At 41.0% G+C, this 21,994-nt stretch overlaps 1 protein-coding gene across 2 annotated transcripts; it reads left to right on the forward strand.

Annotated features, from left to right (window-relative positions):
- The first annotated feature begins 213 nt into the window (after window positions 1-213).
- gba2 (glucosidase, beta (bile acid) 2) lies at window positions 214-20,577 on the forward strand. Of its 2 annotated transcripts, XM_066681851.1 has the most exons (17): window positions 214-360; window positions 978-1,230; window positions 8,730-8,821; window positions 8,934-9,049; window positions 9,511-9,729; window positions 9,918-10,157; window positions 11,145-11,401; window positions 12,986-13,111; window positions 13,372-13,556; window positions 15,558-15,662; window positions 15,765-15,872; window positions 16,077-16,228; window positions 16,383-16,489; window positions 16,634-16,776; window positions 18,821-18,936; window positions 19,191-19,382; window positions 19,900-20,577. In XM_066681851.1, exons 2-17 carry the CDS (start codon window positions 1,040-1,042, stop codon window positions 20,161-20,163), a joined length of 2,613 nt encoding a protein of 870 aa, XP_066537948.1. In that variant the 5' UTR covers window positions 214-360; window positions 978-1,039; the 3' UTR covers window positions 20,164-20,577. The 2 variants fall into 2 exon arrangements, with proteins under 2 accessions (XP_066537948.1, XP_066537947.1); XM_066681850.1 differs by having other exon boundaries at window positions 242-1,230.
- The last annotated feature ends 1,417 nt before the right edge of the window (window positions 20,578-21,994 follow it).

Consider the following 21,994-nt stretch of genomic DNA (forward strand, 5'->3'; position numbering starts at 1 on the left):
CAAACAAAAAAGGGGTACTCTTTTAGCAAACATCATCAGTGCGCATTTAGATTTAATTGTTCTTGAGCAACTTTAACTTCAGATTGTATTTAAAACATGTGGACTACACAAGTACTGCTTTTAAATAAATGAAAATAAAGTAGGAGTACAATTTAGTGTCGCCTCCTGCTTGTTGAAGTTGGTTTGACCCTGTTTAACTTCATAGTGCAGATCCATTGTACATACAGTACGTTTTATAATGTGTAGACGGGAGTTCAGTTACTGCTCCACTTTCCCAGGGGAAAACGCTCGTGTTTTCGCCCCGGATACGGGTTTTCTCCCATGATGAAACTGCACAGCAGTGTAGCAACGGACAGCTGTGTAGGTGAAGGTTGATATTCCTCTAATTCCCCAACGAGCCTTGTCCACAGGGTTGAAAAGCCAGTCCGCCGAGGGAAGGCAGTGCGGTGATAGTGTACAATTCTTCATCAGAGGAGACTCACCTGCACCGACACTTGTGAAACAGATCTGGAAGATCTAGTCGAGGCTACATTGCGGCTAGCTGAGTATAGGATTGATTTAGAGAAGGGGTCTAGGCGAGTTGGACGGGACTAATATAGGAGATAATGGATATTTAGATGAAGATATTGTTGATGACTGAACCCTAGTGGGTCTGTTTTCTTGTGCAGCTCTCTGTCTACATTTCTTGTACACAGTAGTGGCTGCTTTATCATCACAGTGGTTTTAATGCTAAGAATTACATAAACCTATGTTAGGTTTTATTTACAACTCAGTATAGTAATGATAGCAGGTAGCTTCAGGTCAATCCAACGTCAGAACAACATTATTGCACTTCGCTCATTGATATGACTATCAGCCATTGTAGCAGAGTCCTGTGGTCTGTCACGGGTTATGGTTTGATGCTGTAAAGGTATAGATCAGCTGTAGTCAGCCATAAGGTTCACGTTGAGGTTGTTTATTGAATTTCATATTACCAGGACTATCAACTGTGAAGGGGATTTGAGAGCCAGTTTTGGGCACTGAGAACTATACCTAGGTCATGGATTTAAACGACAGCATCTCCCTGGCCGAACTTATGGCCACATACCGGTCGACTGAAACGGGTTACGGTGTTCCAAAGGATGGATGGAGGATCTGCTTGGCCCATGAATTCAAGGAGAAAAGAAAGCCCTTCCAGGCCAAAGATGTGTCACTCTCCAACATAGCCCAGCATTTTGGCTTAGGGCTCAGGTGAGCAACACCGAATTCTTTTCCCATTGTTGGTAACATGGTTTGAATTTTTGGACAGAATGAGGAAAGCATGACATATCCATGGCGTGGCACACTTTTAACAAGTGCCGCTTGTATTTCCTCTGATATTGCTATGTTGCATACAACCACAGAACTCAAACAGATGAACAAAATGTTATAGAAAAGTGTCTATAATTTAGTCTGCACTGGTTTAACTCCAGGATTTGTTCAAGTCATTTGTAAATTTGTTGTTACTCTTTCCTCCAGTTTTTCCAGGACATGGTACTACATTTAACACACAGTAACTGCTTGTCCAGTTCAGGATTGTGGTGGGTTCCGGAGCCTACCCACAATCACTGGGTAAAATTTATTATGTAATGGATTTTCAAGATTAGCTATTTTTAATATTGTTGAATTTTTTTTTTTATTTCTAGCCCATCATACCATTAGATTTTATTTCAGAACAAGGAAGTCAACTTTTTTTTTCGGAGTCAGACAAACCCACATGAATGCTTGCTTTATTTACTTTCTTCAGTGCTTAGCCATTAGCGTTGCTATGAGTAAAGCCCAAAGAAACCTCTGTGTTTTAAGCGCTTTATCACCTTGACAAAGGCTTACAACAATAAGCAATACTCAATCAACTCTTTTCTTGTTTTGGAGAGTTTTGGGCCAGGAACCTTTTGCCATAATTAGATTACATATTAGATTAGATATCGGTTTGTGTGTGTGTGTGTGTGTGTGTGTGTGTGTGTGTGTGTGTGCATGTGCATGCACCCTCCTTGAGGATTAGGTGTTGGAAGGTCCCAAACAGATGTGTGCATGTGGTCTTAGCCATGTTCAGTTAAGAAATACAGGGCGTCCTCGACTTACAACGTTGATCGGTTCCTACGTCGCGTCGTAAACCGATTTTCGGTGTAAGTTGGAACATGCGTACATACTGTACGTAAATAACATACTGTAAGCACTTATCCTGTCCTAACACCTATCCTCCTCGGTCCCGAGCCGCGTAACCGTGTATTCTTCCGCCGCGCTGCACACACCAAACACGAAGTTCACGTTACGACGTTTATGACGCAAAACCACTGAAGTCAAAACAAGGCTTTATACAGTAAATGGGAGATGTGTCGTAACCACGGAACATCGTAACTCGGGACTGACGTAACCCGAGGACCTCCTGTATTTTGCAGAAACAAGAAATTTTTATACAAATCTTCCCTGTCTGAAATAAAAATGTCTATAACCTTTGTCTTCTCTTAAATCTAGAGTAGGTGATTTTGTATAAACCAATATGTATAAGACATTTTGTAAAAATAAAATCCACCTAAAAATGCCCTTCTCTAACACAGGAACCCTGTGATTTTCTAACTATATCGAGTCATGTTTAAACCCTATCCACCTATATCATGTCTCGTTCACATGTAGGAAAACACCCAACAGCTACACAGATGTTCACTCTGGCTTCGTTCAGCCTTTTTTTTGTTGGAAGCCTTCTCCACCGCCATCCTTTTGTTTAGCTTCAGCAGAAGTAACCTTCGCTGCCTCCAACTGTGTGTCTCCACAGATGCACGGAGCAGGGGGATGTAGAATGGCATGTAACACATCCAATCATTTTATTTGGCCTGAATGAAATAATTGGACAGGGTTTTTACAAGTTTTATGTTGTCAAAGTATTTAATTTACTTTTAATTTTACTGTATATTTACATTTAATGTATTTATACTATTGGTATATAGAGAGTGTTTCAAGAATTACGTCAAAAACGGTTTTTAAGACCAATCACGTGTCCCAGCTTTAAAGAGACATAATGCTGTCTGACGTGTTGGACGGGTTTAATCTTAACAGTCAGGGAAGCCTGCACACTATTGGGGAAAAAAACTGACAATGTAATATTGTTGTCCTTGCAGTATGTACAGAAGTATAGTGTGAGAATTACAGGAAGTTTCACCAGTTGCACAAACGGTTCTTTTTATTGGAAAGAGTTCATCATTCTAGATTAGTTGGAGTCATTTTGTAGAAGAGTGTACTCACATTGAATAATAATAATATTTAATTTGGATTTGTGCCCTGTCCAGGGTGTATTCTCCTCTTGTACACAGTGTTTTCAGGCAGGCTCCAGACCAACCATGATGCTGAACACGATGATGTGGTTAAATAAAACAAACAAATGGAAAATAACTTTTTTTCTCTACAGACTTTTACCATGTTGAACCATCTCTCTTTCACTTTAATGCTGTACAGTTGGTTTCACCACACCAAAACTAATCTGCTGAAATGATTTTTATGTAATGGTTTAATACACTAGTTAATTCACCATTACCACTGTACTCTTTAGTACCTTTCCGTCGATCTAAGCTAAAGTCAACTGATCAAGAATGACTGTGATTTGGGATTTATTGGGTTATTGTGAAACTGTATCCAAGAAATTGGAATAAATGTAATCAGATTGGTCATGTAGGTCAGTCAAGGAAAATAAGAACTCTGTAAGTTATCTTTTTGCATCAAGAAGAAAAAACTGATAGTATGATCTGTTTGATTTAATTTGCTTTATTTTACATCACATAGGCTGTGATACAACCTGTTCATAACCAGTAGAACAGGCTGCCTTCCTAATTGAACATTTTGTACACATTGCAAATTCATTCATTATCTGTAAGCCTTATGCAGAGAGAACACACCACACTCCTCACAGACAGTCACCCGGAGGAAACCCACGCAGACACAGGGAGAACACACCACACTCCTCACAGACAGTCACCCGGAGGAAACCCACGCAGACACAGGGAGAACACCCAACACTCCTCACAGACAGTCACCTGGAGGAAACCCACGCAGACACAGGGAGAACACACCACACTCCTCAGACGTTCACCCGGAGGAAACCCACGCAGACACAGGGAGAACACACCACACTCCTCACAGACAGTCACCCGGAGGAAACCCACACAGACACAGGGAGAACACACCACACTCCTCCCAGACAGTCACCCGGAGGAAACCCACGCAGACACAGAGAAAACACACCACACTCCTCACAGACAGTCACCTGGAGGAAACCCACACAGACACAGGGAGAACACACCACACTCCTCACAGACAGTCACCCGGAGGAAACCCACGCAGACACAGGGAAAACACACCACACTCCTCACAGACAGTCACCTGGAGGAAACCCACACAGATACAGAGAGAACACACCACACTCCTCACAGACATTCACCCGGAGGAAACCCACGCAGACACAGGGAGAACACACCACACTCCTCACAGACAGTCACCCGGAGGAAACCCACGCAGACACAGGGAAAACACACCACACTCCTCACAGACAGTCACCCGGAGGAAACCCACGCAGACACAGGGAGAACACACCACACTCCTCACAGACAGTCACCCGGAGGAAACCCACGCAGACACAGGGAAAACACACCACACTCCTCACAGACAGTCACCCGGAGGAAACCCATGCAGACACAGGGAGAACACACCACACTCCTCACACAGTCACCCAGAGCGGGAAAAAATCCCACAACCTCCAGGCCCCTGGAGATGTGTGACGATGACACCGTGCCCCCCATATTGCAAATTTCTCATTTTAAATAATTAGAGTGTTTTTTACTTTTATGTAAATGGTTGCAACTGTAGCATATCATTCTGATTTTGATAAATCATTTTCACATGCAAGATTGGTGGTATACACCTGTGTTTGGTCTGTATAGCATTGTTGGCTGGTGCACCATGAGCATGCTGAGGAAGACGTAAACCCCAAATGTTTGTTTTATCTGTGAGTAAGATATTGGATTTTATACATTGAATATTATACGGTACTTTCCGTTTTTCCTCCTCTTTTTATTGCACATACTAAGATCTGAGTGAAGATGGTGAAACAATGTATTGTGCAGACCTAGTGTCAAAGTAGTTCCTTAAAAGTAATCCTTTAACAATCACTTACTACATTTTCCCCCAAATGTAATAATATTATGTCATGAAACAATTATTCTCCTTTACTTCTGCATTACGCTCTATAATACTCATAATTAATCACAGAATCAGTTACTGCAGGGCAGATTGATACAGGTAAATTATGTTTTAAAGTCATCATATTTGATTAATATTGTGTTATTGTAAACATAAACAGTACTTACTAAATTCTTATCAAGGCAGTAACTAATGTCATTACAAGTATTTAAACGGCAGTGTGTTGCATGTATGTTATGGACTGCACTCATAAGTAAGGCCTAAGGTATTGAATTGCAAAACGTAATCACAATTCTCTTCGGCTAAATCCAATTTAAGATGCTGTTGATCTTTGGCACAACTTCACTAAAGACTTGTGTTTCAGGTTTGTTGACTTTTTTAAATTTGATCATCCAGTTTCTAGCAAGATGTTCTTGGAAGCCCCTACACTGTCAGAGAATTTGTCACTGTGGTGGTACCCTCAAGGTTATATATTTGTACCTTTTAGTTAGGGAACATAATTATACATTATTCTAATTGTAGATTTTAAAATTGTGTTTATTTCATACGCCCCGTTTCATCTCCAGGAGTTGTTTTTGACACAGTTCTATAATGAAACGAATAAATATTCACTTTTCCTTCTGGAGAACAGTATGTAATGTACCTTTAGGGAACACAACTGGACCTTTAAAGGTACATTTTACACTGTTTGTACCTTGACCAATAACGTCCTTCTACCCTACCTTTATTTCTGAGAGTGTATACACAGCTTAATAAAATGCTATAATAAATATATGAACATAAATTTATAACCTACAGATGATAACCATTGGTTCGTTTTTGTCTTACTGGAGTGTACGCTCACCTATTTCTAGAATAGTGGGCTTAATCCTCAAAAAGCAGTTTTATTAGACCACTACATTCATCTAATCAAGTGCTTTCTTGTTAAATGGGTGTGTTATTGCATAATCACTTGTAAACATTATTTCTCAAGATAATTTCAAGTATATATTTAACTGAGATGAAAAGTAGTAGATTACACTTGGATACATTTATTACAAGATCCAACTGATGCACCGCACTCAAAGCACAAGTATTTTATGGCCATCTCTGATAATGACTCAGACTCAGACGTGTTCGTTTAGACATGACCCCAAACCACGAGGGAACAGTTTAACAACTCTATTACTTAGTTATTTTGCTACTGAGAATATTTAACAGTCACATTATTTTACATCCAGATTGAAAATGAGTTATCAGAATTCCTAACCTCTGCCTCTGAGTAACAAAGTGCAAATTTCATAAACTGACTAGTGTTCCAAAAAACAGGGCAGTGACTCTGTTTTCAGAACCGTGTTCAAGTCATTAGATTGGACAGATGGCCAGAGGGGCGTATTTGCTTTTTTTTCTCAATACAATCTTAATTCTTATATGTGCTATAGGACTTGCGCAATGTCTGGTTGTGGATGTTGGAGCCCTTAAGGAAGTTAGAGTTAATAATTGATCCACAATGATCTTAAATAATACTTTGGACATTTGTTAATGATTGAAACTTCTTCACCACAACCAGTGGATTCATGTTTGCCAAAGTAACCATCATGTATAAACGTTTCCATGGACTCTGATGTTCAGGGCTCTAATTGCTTACAAAAATTACTTTTTAACTGGTCAGATATATCACATTTAAACAGGGTTTTTTTTAACAAAGCTGAGATTAGACTCCATTTTATATTAATCAGTGAACTGGCAAAATGTAAGTCTTAACATACATCTGCTATAACAGTGATACAGAGAATACTTAATACTGGGTTATGGCAAATTAACTGGTGTATGAAAATTATATGGTTAATCTCAGGAAGTCATTATAAAAGCAACATTTACTTTGTCGGCTACAAAACCTGAGCTGCCATTCAAACCCAACAAACAAACTGTTGAACATGCACAGTCTAGCCTTTGTTACTGATCTGAGAACAGTTTTCTCTCTGAAATACAGAACACTAAAGAGTTGAGAAGAGGAAGCTGAGGTCATTGGTCTATAAAAAGCCCTAACCCTAGCCAGACAGAGACAATTCCCAGTATTATCCCTTGTCCCATAATGCAGAATGTTCCTTTTCTGTTGGTCAAAGGCTTGTTTCCAACAGCTCTCATGCTGAGTGCTACAGGACTACAGAACTGCAGACAGCTGTGCAAGCCTTTTACTACAGAGAAAAATAAATCAAGTTAGAAAGTTATTGCGAGAGGTTAAGAGACTATCAAATGGCTAATTTGAGAATTATGATTGAATGATTATTGGTATGTACTCAGAAGACAGGGCATATATATTTTATATACATGTTCCTATAGTTATAAATTGTAAAATAGTACACCTGGACCAATTGGGCAGATTTTTAAATACCGTGCCAAAAACCAGTATTCTGACTAAGTAGTACTTTCTTGCACTTTGTGTTAAAACTGCTGTCCTAGAGGAAGGAGCAGAATGCTATACAATGTGTGTCCACGTGGGTGTCCTCCGGGTGACTGTCTGTGAGGAGTGTGGTGTGTTCTCTCTGTGTGTGCGTGGGTTTCCTCCGGGTGACTGTCTGTGAGGAGTGTGGTGTGTTCTTCCTGTGTCTGCGTGGGTTTCCTCCGGGTGACTGTCTTTGAGGAGTGTGGTGTGTTTTTCCTGTGTCTGCGTGGGTTACCTCCGGGTGACTGTCTGTGAGGAGTGTGGTGTTTTCTCCCTGTGTCTTCGTAGGTTGCCTCCGGGTGACTGTCTGTGAGGAGTTTGGTGTGTTCTCCCTGTGTCTGCGTGGGTTTCCTCCGGGTGACTGTCTGTGAGGAGTTTGGTGTGTTCTCCGTGTCTGCATGGGTTTCCTCCGGGTGACTGTCTGTAAGGAGTGTGGTGTGTTCTCCCTGTGTCCACGTGGGTTTCCTCCGGGTGACTGTCTGTGAGGAGTGTGGTGTGTTCTCCCCGTGTCTGTGTGGGTTTCCTCCGGGTGACTGTCTGTGAGGAGTGTGGTGTGTTCTCCCTGTGTCCACGTGGGTTTCCTCCGGGTGACTGTCTGTGAGGAGTGTGGTGTGTTCTCCCCGTGTCTGTGTGGGTTTCCTCCGGGTGACTGTCTGTGAGGAGTGTGGTGTGTTCTCCCTGTGTCCACGTGGGTTTCCTCCGGGTGACTCTCTGTGAGGAGTGTGGTGTGTTCTCCCCGTGTCTGTGTGGGTTTCCTCTGGGTGATTGTCTGTGAGGAGTGTGGTGTGTTCTCCTTGTATCCACGTGGTTTTCCACCCACGGTCTAAAAACACTTCAGTAGGTGGTTTGGAGACTCAAAGTGTCCATGGGTATGAGTGAATGTGTGAGTGTGTATCACCCTGCAAAGGACTGACGCCCCTTACAGGGTGTATTCCTGCCTTGCGCCCAGTGATTCCAGGTAGGCTCTGGATCCACCACGACCCTGAACTGGATAAGGGTTACAGACAATGAATGAATATAATGATTATGGAGACTGTATAAAGATCTTTTAGAATTTGTTTCCTAAAACTGCATCCTTAGTGTATGTTTGTGTGTGCAGGTACCTAAGATGGTGGTACAAGAAAACACAGGTGGAAAAGAAAGCACCTTTCATCGACATGTTTGGGGCATTACCTCTAAGGCAGATTTATGGTAACTCTTGTGCAGAACTCTTATCCAGAGGAACATACAGAAAATATCTCAGTACACTGTTATCATTTGCTCATAATCATGCACAATAATCATTCATGTTGTCTTTTTGTAGGTGCACCTCTTGGTGGCATCGGGGGTGGTACCATTACACGTGGATGGAAGGGGGAGTTTTGCAGGTGGCAGCTCAACCCAGGAATGTACCACTACAAAACAGTCATTGCTGACCAGGTAAAGTTTAAAATCTAAGATAATTTAACATAATTTTGAATAAACAATTTGGACAAAAACTAATAATAAATTACAAGAGCACTTAATTAATGCATATTTTAAAAAATAGAAAGAATAACTTTCATTACAACCACCAGTAAAAACAGATACAAGTCTATACATTGTCTGTAACCACTTATCCAGTTCAGCGTCGCGGAACCTGACCGGAATCACTGGGCGCAAGGCAGAATCACACCCTAGAGGGGGCACCAGTCCGTCACAGGGAAACAAACAATTAATGTTATAAATATTGTTTTGTTAGATCTATAAAAAAGCCACATAATCTGAATAGCAGATAGTTTGCACAGACAGATTCTAAATATATTCTTGTTTGAATAAGCATGTTTTTGTGCATGTTAAAGATGTGTACACTTCATTGATTCCTCTATTCTATTTCCTCAAATGAGCTTTATTTCTTTCAGTTTACAGTATGTCTACGCAGAGGTGGGCAGACAGTTTACCAGCAAGTGCTGTCCACCGAGAGACCTCACACCCTGCAGGTTTGGAACTGGGGATATTGTGGTGAATATGCATTTTACCATGCACTGTACCCTCGAGCCTGGACTGTCTACCAGCTGCCAGGACAGAATGTAACACTCACCTGCAGGCAGGTGTCACCTGTCATTCCTCATGACTACAAGGTGAGGTTCTGCTAATGTTTCATTTTTTTGTCCGCTTGGATATAGTATAGTATTTGTCGTCATTAAATGGGACACCCCATACCCCTAGGTAACACAAGTTAACACAGTCCCCTGTTGTACAAATGAAACGTTATTATCATGCCACAAGGATACCACAAGGATTAACCAACACATTTTTTCAATTACAGGATTCCAGTCTTCCTGTTGCTGTGTTTGTGTGGGACATAGAGAACAAGAATGACTACACATTGGACGTCTCCATCATGTTCACTATGGTGAATGGGTCAGGCCACAAGGATGATAAAAGTGGTGGTCACTGGAATGAACCATTTCACTTGGACAAGGACGGCGAGTCTGTGTCAGGGGTCTTGCTCCACCACTGCACTCCTGTGAATCCGTACACTCTGTGCATGGCAGCACGAAAACAGGTGACACATCTTCAGAATAACAACATAACAAATGAAAAGGGTTTTAACCACCTTGAATGCTCAAAGAGAGTAGTTTTTTACATCCCCTGGTTAAGGATGAAGAAGATTTATGTGGAAATTCTTTACAATGACTAGGTCTGGCTTATTTAATCAATCAATCAAATTTTATTTATATAGCGCTTCCACGGGTCAGGCAAGAGAACCCAGCGACAGACATGCAACCCAGCGGCAGACAGCGTGTTGGCGGTTACTAGAAAGCTAACTAAAAGAGCTGTAGCTATGGTCATATGACCGGGTTAATACAGAACAGTGATAATATGAAAACCAGCTCGAACACCAATATAGAAGGAGTAACTTAAAAGTGAGTGATTAACCAAAAGCTTGTTTGAAAAGGTAGGTTTTTAATCTAGATTTAAAGATTTAATCACACCCATAACAGGAAAAAAAGTCATAAAATGAATTATACAGCTTTGTCATTGTCATAGACAATCACTGGCAAAAGAATATGTCGTACTGAAGGGTTCAGTGACATTTAGCACAAATCACAGATGGCCTGCTGTCCAACAACCTAGTTATCTGCCTTGCTAGACCTGCAAAAACCAAATGCTATTATTATGAAGTGGAACATATAGGAACAAGGACAGCACATCTGTAATCCAGGAATCTGCACAAGCTCACAGAACAAGGCAGTCAGGTTCTGAATCGCATTCAAGGGTGTAGCCACTAGTGGCCAAACTTGACCTGCCCAGTCAGTCATAGCGATACTTTTTGTGAACTTCATTATGTGCAGCACATATTAACATGGCTGATTTTTCAAAAGAAACCAGGTGTCAGTGTCTGCAGCACATTTTCTTACAATCTGCTTTGAATAACTTAAATCCAGTTTTTTAATTTCACAGAATTTGTGGAATTCACTTTGAGCTACTTCTATAAATTTCAAAGGGGACTAACAATTCCATATTTTTATTCTTGTTTTGTATGTATCAGTCTGACCAAGAGATCAGCCACTGGACTGCGTTCAGTCCAAAGGGAACCTGCAGCACTCTTTGGAGTGACCTCATTAATGATGGACGGTTGGACTCGCCCATGGGTTCCAGCCCACCCACGCAAAAAGGAGACAAGGTGGCAGCTGCACTCGCAGTGGGTTGTCCGGTGCCTGCTCATGGACACAACCACATGGAGTTCAGCCTGGCCTGGGACATGCCAAAAATTACTTTTGGTTCAAGAGAGAAGCAGCATGTTAGGTACATTTTCTTGACTTTACAAAGTTAATGCTATTGCATATAAATAAATTCATGAACATGTTTGTAAATCAGTGCTAATTTTGAAATAGTTTTCTGTCTTTTGACACAAAGGTGTATTAGATTTAGCCTTATTTTAACCATTTAATTCTTTTTTTTTTAGCCTTAATTTAGTTTCAGTCTAACATTAGTCCATTAAATAAAAAAAGTAGAGGTATTATTTAATTTTTTTAAGATATAGAGTCAACTCGTGCCATTTAAAATATTTCACCCTGACAGCAGCACACAGACTGAGCATATACATGTGTTATTTCCTTTGACATTGTTTAATTTTTATTGGGTTGAAAGTACAGGGTGGGCCATTTATATGGATACACCTTAATAAAATGGGAATGGTTGGTGATATTAACTTCCTGTTTGTGGCACATTAGTATATGGGAGGGGGGGAAATTTTCAAGATGGGTGGTGACCATGGCGGCCATTTTAAAGTCTGCCATTTTGGATCTAACTTTTGTTTTTTCAATGGGAAGAGGGTCATGTGACACATCAAACTTATTGGGAATTTCACAAGAAAAACAATGGTAACTTTATTCTTTAATGAGTTATTTACAAGTTTCTAACCACTTATAAAATTTGCTGCCCATTGTGTTGGATTGTCAATGCAACCCTCTTCTCCCACTCTTCACACACTGATAGCAACACCGCAGGAGAAATGCTAGCACAGGCTTCCAGTATCCGTAGTTTCAGGTGCTGCACATCTTGATCGTATGGAGTGGTTTATGGGGTACAAAGATATTGGGGCCATTCTTCATCAGTGGAAACCTCAAGGCCACTGGATGTGAAATTACTACATGATGATGTGTTTTCCTCTTTATGCACTGAAGCTGCCACGTTCCCTGAGTTTTTCCAGCAAGATGGTGCACCACCACATTATGGGTGTCAGGTCCGAGCATTCCTAGAGGAACAGTTTCCTGGAAAGTGGATTGGTCGTCGTGGGCCAGTTGAATGGTCCCCAAGGGCTCTCGATCTGACCCCCTTAGACTTTTATCTTTGGGGTCATCTGAAGGCAATTGTCTCTGCTGTGAAGATACGAGATGTGCAGCACCTGAAACTACGGACACTGGAAGCCTGTGCTAGCATTTCTCCTGCGGTGTTGCTATCAGTGTGTGAAGAGTGTGAGAAGAGGGTTGCACTGACAATCCAACACAATAAATGGCCCACCCTGTACTAAATGTTCTGTCATTGGTTCGCCGCTTCAAATGACAATTTTTTTTCTCATTCATATTTTTGTTGTGAAACATATGTCAGTTTATATTTTTCATCAACAAAATTAACAGATTTAAATAATTTGGATTTTATTGTGAAAACTTAAACGATATCAGTTTGCTCAAGTGTACTGTTGTTATTTTGGAAATTATTTGTTTATAATATAATATAATAAAATAATAGGTTTGGATATCAAACCTAACAACTGTATCCAACCCATAAAGTGCAGCCATTTACTTTATTCCTCTGCAATATTTGAAGGAAGCATATGCCTAAACAACAAAGCAATACTCAATGTTCTTTTCCCCCCTCTTTGTACAGACGATACACTCGTTACTATGGTACCAAAGGGGATGCAGGCCCTTCCCTCTCACACTATGCACTGACACACTACAAAGACTGGGAAAAGAGAATTGAGGAATGGCAGACACCCATATTGGAAGATAGGTAAACATTCTCATTTAAAAATATACAAAACTTAAAAGAAGTGGACCAACCCAACTGCAAGAATGTCAGTGTGGACAAAAAATAAATAAAGAAATAATAAAGATAAAGAAATGTTTTAATATACTGCATGTATTTACTACATTATAAATCATTTATAAAGTCGCTGTTCCTGATTATGTTGACTAATTAAATATAAGTTTCTTGTCCTGCTGCTTACCCTGAAATAACCACGTTGTGCTTGCTGTTTGTGTATGTTTTAGTTCACTCCCTTCTTGGTATAAATCAGCTTTATTTAATGAGCTGTACTTTGTTGTGGATGGTGGGACTGTGTGGGTGGAACTTCCTGAGGACTGTGACATCAGTGGAGGGCTCCGCCCTGAAGATGGTGGTCTAATAGCCCAGCCACCCATCATCAAGGAGTATGGCCGTATTGCCTATTTAGAGGGTGAGTGTTCATGAATGTTAGCTGAAGTGCTAGACCATCCTCTATAATGAGACATTAGTGCCAGACAAGGGTGTGGAATTAGCATGGACCGAGGTGACGTGTCCCTACCGATCTCCAGCAATTATTGAATTGACTCCACCAATAATTTTATCCCCTGCCAAAAAAAAAAAAAAATCCCAATCTGTCAACAGCTGCGTCTCAGTTCAGGGGCTGCATCCTTTGAAGGACGTGGTCTACGGAGGCCTGTCTTCGAAGGCTGTTGAATGTCCTTTGAAAACTAAACCGAAATGGGACAGTCTACTCTATGGCAGATTTCCTGTTTTACAGCTGTTACCGTCACTCAGAGCCATCACTAAACGCTGCTCCTGCACCTTAAAGGCCGAGCCATACGTTTTCTGGAGATCTGGAGCTGAAGATCAAATTGGATTTCACTGAAAAAAATTATAAATAAATAAATCATAGTTTGAAACAGCCTTTTTGATCGAATGTTCTCCTGTTGCATTTACCACCTTTGTGGCTCTATATGCTTGTTTTTGGTTATTTTTTTATAGTAATAATCATTAGTGCAGGGTGGTGCAGCAGGTAGGTCTGCAAGGAGTGTCTGTGAGGAGTGTGGTGTGTTCTCCCTGTGTCCACGTGGGTTTCCTCCGGGTGACTGTCTGTGAGGAGTGTGGTGTGTTCTCCCCGTGTCTGTGTGGGTTTCCTCCGGGTGACTGTCTGTGAGGAGTGTGGTGTGTTCTCCCCGTGTCTGTGTGGGTTTCCTCTGGGTGACTGTCTGTGAGGAGTGTGGTGTGTTCTCCCCGTGTCCGAGTGGGTTTCCTCCGGGTGACTGTCTGTGAGGAGTGTGGTGTGTTCTTCCCGTGTCCGAGTGGGTTTCCTCCGGGTGACTGTCGGTGAGGAGTGTGGTGTGTTCTCCCTGTGTCTGCGTGGGTTTCCTCCTGGTGACTGTCTGTGAGGAGTGTGGTGTCTTCTCCTTGTGTCTGCGTTGGTTTCCTCCAGGTGCTCCAGTTTCCTCCCAGTCCAAAAACACACATTGGTAGGTGGATTGGCGACTCAAAAATGTCCGTAGGGGTGTGTGTGTCTGTGTTGCCCTGAATGAATGAATCATTAGTGCACACTTTCATTTTATTTTTTTCCACAAAAACACAATGATGACAGTAGATATTGGAGTTGTTTAATGAACTTCATTAATTAAACAAAAAAATTCTCCCTCGGCTCATCTTTCTCCAGCTCTGCTCTCTTCCTAGTAGTTGTAAAACACATCACACATAACCGTAATCTTTAAAACAAAATGCGTTCTGCTCGCTCCTCTAACGTTGCAACATTCTGAAAGTACACAATGCACCATGGGATATCTCGGCTGGTGAAGGATAGGAAAAGAGGACGCATATGAAGGAGCCTCCGAAGTGGAACAGTCTAGCTGTGATGCTGTGGCGTAATCGGTCTACAAATGCGTCCTTCGAAGGATGCAGCCCCTGAATTGAGATGCAGCTCCTGAATTGAGATGCAGCTAGCGTCTCATTAACCTAGAGGTGCAGAAAGGGTTAAATCACATTCTCTGCTCGAGTTTGTTGTGTTCTCCCTGTGTCCGCGTGTGTTTCCTCCGGGTGCTCCGGTTTCCTCCCACAGTCCAAAAACACCCGTTGGTAGGTGGATTGCCGACTCAAAAGTGTCCGTAGTTTTGTGTGTGTTGCCCTGTGAAGGCTCCGGACCCACTGTGACCCTGAATTGGATAAGCAGTTTCAGATGAAACAATGAATGAATGAATAATAACATTAGGCTAAAATTGTGTGTAGCTATGAATGGTATGGACATTAACTGCACAACAAACTACCAATTGTCAGTTCTCTTACATTTGTTTTATCACGGAGCAAAGGGTAGATTCATAGGTCCCCTCCTATGTCAACAACAAACCTACGCCATTGCTTCCTGATCTCAGCTTAGTCAAATAAAGTGTTAACCTTTAAGTTCCAATGCATATAAGCTTCTCTTTCTTCCCAGGTCAGGAGTACAGGATGTATAACACATATGATGTGCACTTTTATGCCTCATTTGCACTCATCATGCTATGGCCCAAACTGGCTTTGAGTATGCAGTATGACATTGGTAAGATGAATCTTGCTGTTACTGTAAAAACTAAGTAACATCCTTCAGTCCTCTTCATTCTCTGGTTGTTATTACAACAAACTTCCCTCTCATCTTCCCTAGCTGGCAGTGTGGTACAACATGACCCTACAGAAAGGATCAATCTCATGTCTGGTCATTGCTCAGCAGTCAAGACCCGCAATGTTGTACCTCATGATATTGGAGATCCAGGTCAGTAAATGCTGCCTGACTGATTCTTCCTGCTTCCTTTATGTTGGGAGACATTAATTTGACAAACGTGGAACTGTTTGACTGCCAAAGCATTAGTCCGACTGTTGGTGTGGTCAAATGATTTATTAAGAGAATTTTGCATTTGCATTTACTCCCTTTTCACTGTAAGCCGGTAGCTGTAAAAATTTCTGTTATTTTCACCAGATGACGAGCCTTGGCTACGTGTCAATGCTTACCAGATTCATGACACGGCTGACTGGAAAGACCTGAACTTAAAGTTTGTTCTGCAAGTTTACCGTGACTACCACCTAACACAAGATACCCAGTACCTGACGGATATGTGGCCCATCTGCCAGGTGAGCTGCAGAGTGATGTATCATCCTGACATGTTTACACAGGATTAAACTATCCATTGCATATTTTTAACAATGAAATATTCAGGATGTTATTTAGTCTTTGTTTCGAGTTACGATCCACAAATAGTAATAGGTACTTTGCTGGGTTTTGTAGGCAGTTATGGAGACTGAAATGAAGTTTGATAAGGATGGGGATGGGCTGATAGAGAACTCTGGCTATGCTGACCAGACATATGATGGATGGACTGTGACCGGGCCCAGGTTAGTTGTGGATTAAAAGTTTATAAATTATTGCATAGGTGTAATTCTGAACAATATAATGTAAATGATAAGTTTCCCTGCTTTGGGATATTTAAAGGATTATCTTATCTTAAATCCTTTGTATTCATTTGGTTCATGTTTCAGCGCATACTGTGGTGGTCTGTGGATAGCCTCAGTCTGTGTGATGTGTAAGATGGCACAGCTTCTGAAGAATGATTCTGTATACAAGCGCTATAGAGGTATCTTGGAGCAAGGCAGCGCTGCCTTCGATAAGCTACTTTGGAATGGTTAGTGGTGATATGGCTTTTGTTTTTTTTAAATGACTTGTAAACAATAGATGTTTCCAAAATATATAATGTTAACTAATCGAAATTTGTACACTTCATTTTTCTCTGTTGCATTTTGCCATAATCTATGCCACAGTCATATGCCTATGTTTTAATTATGGTACTCGACCAAATGACATAGCATAAACTTAGCACAAAATGTAAGGAAATTTGTGTGTGGTAGATTATTTATTTATATAAATCTTATACCGTTGGACTGTTATTATTCATTTTAAATGGTCCACATTTGTAAGGAACATGCATTTGTGGGATGAGCATCAGAGCTGACTATGTGCGTTGTGCCCATGAAAAATTTGCCAAATCCTCTCTGCCAATGACATACAGCTTATTCTGCCGTTGACTCATTTGGTGTTCGGTGGTGGACTGGATGATTGAAGTTTGAAGAAACAAGACATATTGGCAATTTTTAACAATTTATACATTTAACAAACGTGTGTAAAAGTAATGTTTGGAAGAACCATACACAGCCACAACAGCCTCCACCTCCTCCTCACGCTGGTCACCAGCCTGATCACACACTGCTGTGGGATGGCATCCCATTCCTCAACCAGCACTTTTTTCGCAAGTCAGCCAACAAGGTTGTGTGGGTCACTCTGGCACCAACAGCACGCCCAAGCTGATCCCACAAGGGTTCAATGGGGTTGAGGTCAGGAGCTGACAGGCCGTTCAATCCTCTCCACTCCCACATTCTGGAGGTAGTCTCTGATAAACCCCACTCTGTGGGGGTGAGTGTTGTCATCTTGGAGGATAGAGTTCGGTCCCAGACTGTGGAGATAAGAGATTGCCACTGGTTTCAGAATTTCATCTACATATCTTTCTGCAATGAGATCGCCTCCAATGATGACAAGCCTTGTTTTTCCAGTGAGGAAGATCCCACCTCTCACCATCACACTGCCTCCACCAAAGGATGTTACTCTATCGGTGCAGCAAGCAGCATAGCGTTCTCCGTGTCTTCTCCACACTTTGACCCTACGATCCATCTGCTGTAGACAGAATCTGGACTCATTGCTGAACATAACGTTCCTCCACATGTTCAGGTTCCAGTGCACGCAACAGGCCTGGCGGTGAAGGGCAGTCATGGCAGGCTTCCTGGCAGCCCGATGAGACCAGAGACTGGCTGCGTGCAGTCTGTTCCGGATTGTCTGTGCAGAGAGTTGTCGGCCACATCGTCCTGCAAACCTTGACTTCAAATCTCTAGAAGACTGCCTACAGTACCTAAGTGCTGACAGGATGAGGAGACGATCCTGGAGACTTCGTGGCCTGTCTCTGGCATCCCCTGTTACATGGAACTTGGCTTTCAATTTGGAGATGGTACTAGGGCGCACTCCAAATAATGCCGCAACTTGGTTTTGTGGAACACCAGCTTGAACTTGCCCTATACAGATCAGTCAAACGTGGCATGTCGATTCTTGGAGCAGACACCTACTGACCACTGTAGCAGGGCCCATGCTCACAGGTGCTGCCAATCAAGTACCAGTCAGGCACCTGGGGGTACCAGAAGCTCAAAACAAGTGTCAATAGCAACAGCAAAATAAGCTGTTTGGCAATGGCAGAAAAGGTTTGGCAAATTTTTCATGGGCAACCCACATACTCTTCCCACAAATGCATGTTCCTTACAAATGTGGCACCATTTAAAAGGGAAATTAACAGGCTTCCCAACAGGTATAAGATTTATTGCCAACTGTTACAACAAAATACAAAAAGTAAGGAAATTTGTGTTTGGTAGATTATTAAATTTATGTGTCTGGGATAGTACTTTGTGTGTGTTTAAAACTTCTAGATGTGACCAGTATAAAAAGATATCATCATATACGACATGAAAGCATTGCAAGGAGCATAGCACCAGTACAAATGTGGTTGCGCAATTATCATTACTTGTCTAAAAATGGGGTGGACTGTTAAACTGTGTATCAATATTAGATTGTTATTGTAGGTCATGGTATTATTGGTTGTTACATTTTCCCTCTGGCTGTCTTTTTTTCAGGAAAATACTATAACTATGACAGCAGTGGGCGAAGCCTGTCCAACAGCATCATGTCTGATCAGTGTGCAGGCCATTGGTTCCTGAGGGCATCTGGACTGGGAAATGATGAATTCCAGGTTAGCTCTGAAAATCCTTCGTAATTATTGTTCTTGTTTTTCTTTGAATATCCTTTAATAATGTTTATTTATTTGTGTAAATATGTTATAGCTGCAGTCTCATTTTCATTAATGTTATTATAAAGCCGCTAAAATTTGGTTTTATGAAGTTCAGTCGAGTCCAAGTTGCCTTGCTTATGCTAATGTTCCATTAATTTCATAAAGCATTGTTGTTAGTAATGTGCTCTTAGCAATACTGTGAGTTCTTTTCACAGGCTTTCCCTGAAGAGAAGATACGCAGCGCTCTTAAATCAGTGTTTGATATGAACGTAATGAACTTTGGCGGAGGACAAATGGGGGCTGTGAATGGAATGAGGCCAGAGGGAGTGCCTGACCGTTCCAGTGTTCAATCAGATGAAGTCTGGGTTGGTGTAGTTTATGGACTGGCAGCTACGATGATTCATGAGGTAAGCAGAGATTAATAATTATTAACAATTCCAACATCAGTGATTAAGGATGTGCAATGTTGATCAAGTTGTCAATGATCTGTTCTTGTGCTGGTATTTTTTTAAATTATGATTTGTTGTTCTACGTACGGAAACATGGAAACTCGTTGAGAAAATATACAAGCAGATCATTCAGTGAAACTGGGTTAAGATGCGTTACCACGTGCACATTGATGATGAAATATTCTTAAGGATGTGATTAAGAAGAAGGTGCAACTTTCTAATGAAGCTGCCATTACTCTACAACTAAAAACAAGGATAATGCAATTTGCTAATAAAAGGTCTTTCCTCAAAAAGCACATACTTTGTCATCTACAGCTGCAGTGCTTTTTCTTATTATCTCATCTGAAGTGGGATCTGTTCCTGAAGTTTGAGATAAAAAACAGGATTTTTGCCCTGTCAGTGTTAATAAATAAATAAATAGAGTAATTTTTGTATGTTGTTAATAACTGGCTGTGTCTCTTACTGTAACTCTCAGGGCATGCTGGAAGAGGGTCTGCACACTGCTGAAGGTTGTTACCGAACAGTGTGGGAACGGTCAGGAATGGCTTTTCAGACACCTGAGGCATACTGTGAGAAAGGAATATATCGCTCTCTGGCTTACATGAGACCTCTTAGCATCTGGGCCATGCAGCTAGCTCTGGACAATCGGCCAAAAGTGTCTAAAGCTACAAACAAAGACAGCAATCTCACACCTTCGGAGGCAAAACTACATAGTGAATTCAAACAGAACTGCCATTAACGTGTGTTCTTTTTTCTTTTTTTTTTTTGTTATTGCACAAAGGTTCTCTGATACCCCACAAATACCTTAAGTTTAGATACAAATATGAATAAAAACTGATATTTACTCGCTGAAGATGCATGTGTATGTAGCGGTTATGGGTAGTTTTATGAATGCATACATTTGGGGCATCAGGTTTTACAGATAGATATGTTGAGTATTTCCCTGAAATTGCTCAAGTCACCGACCAAAGCACTGAGTACTGATACAGTAGAAGCATTAATCTGTTCAGCCATTTTTTTCAAGATAGCACATCTTATTAACTTAATCACTTTGGTCTATTTTATATTTTCTTGTGTGATGTACCTGCAACTTTGACAACTCAGTACTATACATGTATCCTAAATATATAGATTTAAATAAATAAATAGATAAACTGGGTTTAATATTTGAATGTTTTGAGTGTTTTCAAAACGCAAAAATTACAATGATTCTGTTACACTTGGTTATTTCATGTTATTTGTACCTGGACTGTAACCTTTTATTGAAGTTTAACCATGAGGTTTAACACTTGGTAATCAACTGCATCTTAAATATGTCACATTCTTAAACACAAATAAGTCTAACAGATGCATGAAATATAATTTGTAATTTACCTAACTCCTTGAATGTCCTACAATATTTAAAAGAAATCACACATTTTCACAACACACAGCACTTTTCCACCAATGAGGAACCAGAACGGTTCGCGAACAAAATTTGGAACCCGTTCGGCACGTCTTCACCGTTGGAAATTCGGCATTGAAGAGTCAGGAGACTGGAGTTCGGCGTTGACTGGAGTTTATTTACACATACACAGGATCATTTATGAGTACAACTGGGTGATCTGTCTATCTCAGGATGATCTGAAGTTTGGAAACAGGAGGTTCAGAAGTTTCCTCACGTGCATGCAGAAAAGCACAGGCACAGCTTGGTCATCAGTTTGTCACCAGTTCAGTCTATAGCCAGTTCATTCTGTACCCAATTCAGTCTGTTCTCAGTCCAGTCTAACACCAAATATTTTAGAATTGGAGAAATGGGGGAAGGAAATAAGAGGAAGAAGAGAAGTGAGAGGAGGGGTACGTAGAATGAGGATGATGAAGAATATGGTAATCGGGAGAGGAGTACGAGGCAGAATAAGAATGAGAGGTGGGGTAAGTGTGAAGAGGAGGTGTGAGGCAGGAAGGAGGGAAAAGGTGAGAGAGGATGGAAATCGGGAGTGGTAGGAGAAAATAGGAGTGAGAGGAGGGGTAGGTGTGATAAGGGTGATGGTGGTGGTGGTCAAAGAAAGACCATCACCACCAACATAACAGGTTTGCAAACCAGAAAAGACAGTTCCCAACAGTTTGACTAATATATAAGAAGCTAATTAAAGCAGTCATGGACCAATTGCATTAAAATAATGTATTTCAGTGTGAAAAGTAATTAAAATTGTAGTCAAAATCAAGATTAATCTACCTGGTGCTTTTTACAGTGATTGTTTTATGAGCTGCGTTCCAAAGCCTAGGCTGCAGCCAAGGTAGGATGTGTCCTAAGACCTGATCACATAAATGAAATTGTCAAAAGGAAGCTGCGTCGTGAGTTAAAATAAGCTGTATTTGCTTATTATTAGTATCCTGCACGACAATACTATGTAAAAAATATTAAAACTCATTCTTACATACAACCTATAAACACTCAAACAATCTTTACTTTTCTTTACCTTTCAAACAATCTTCAACCTTTACATTTCAGGTGAGATTAAAAATGAATACTACTACTAAATATATGCTTTCTGTGGTACATAGGGTTTTTTTTATTAAATATGGTATAG

This window comes from Hoplias malabaricus, chromosome 9 (genome assembly GCF_029633855.1).
Source record: "Hoplias malabaricus isolate fHopMal1 chromosome 9, fHopMal1.hap1, whole genome shotgun sequence".
In the NCBI taxonomy this organism is placed as follows: Eukaryota; Metazoa; Chordata; class Actinopteri; order Characiformes; family Erythrinidae; genus Hoplias; species Hoplias malabaricus.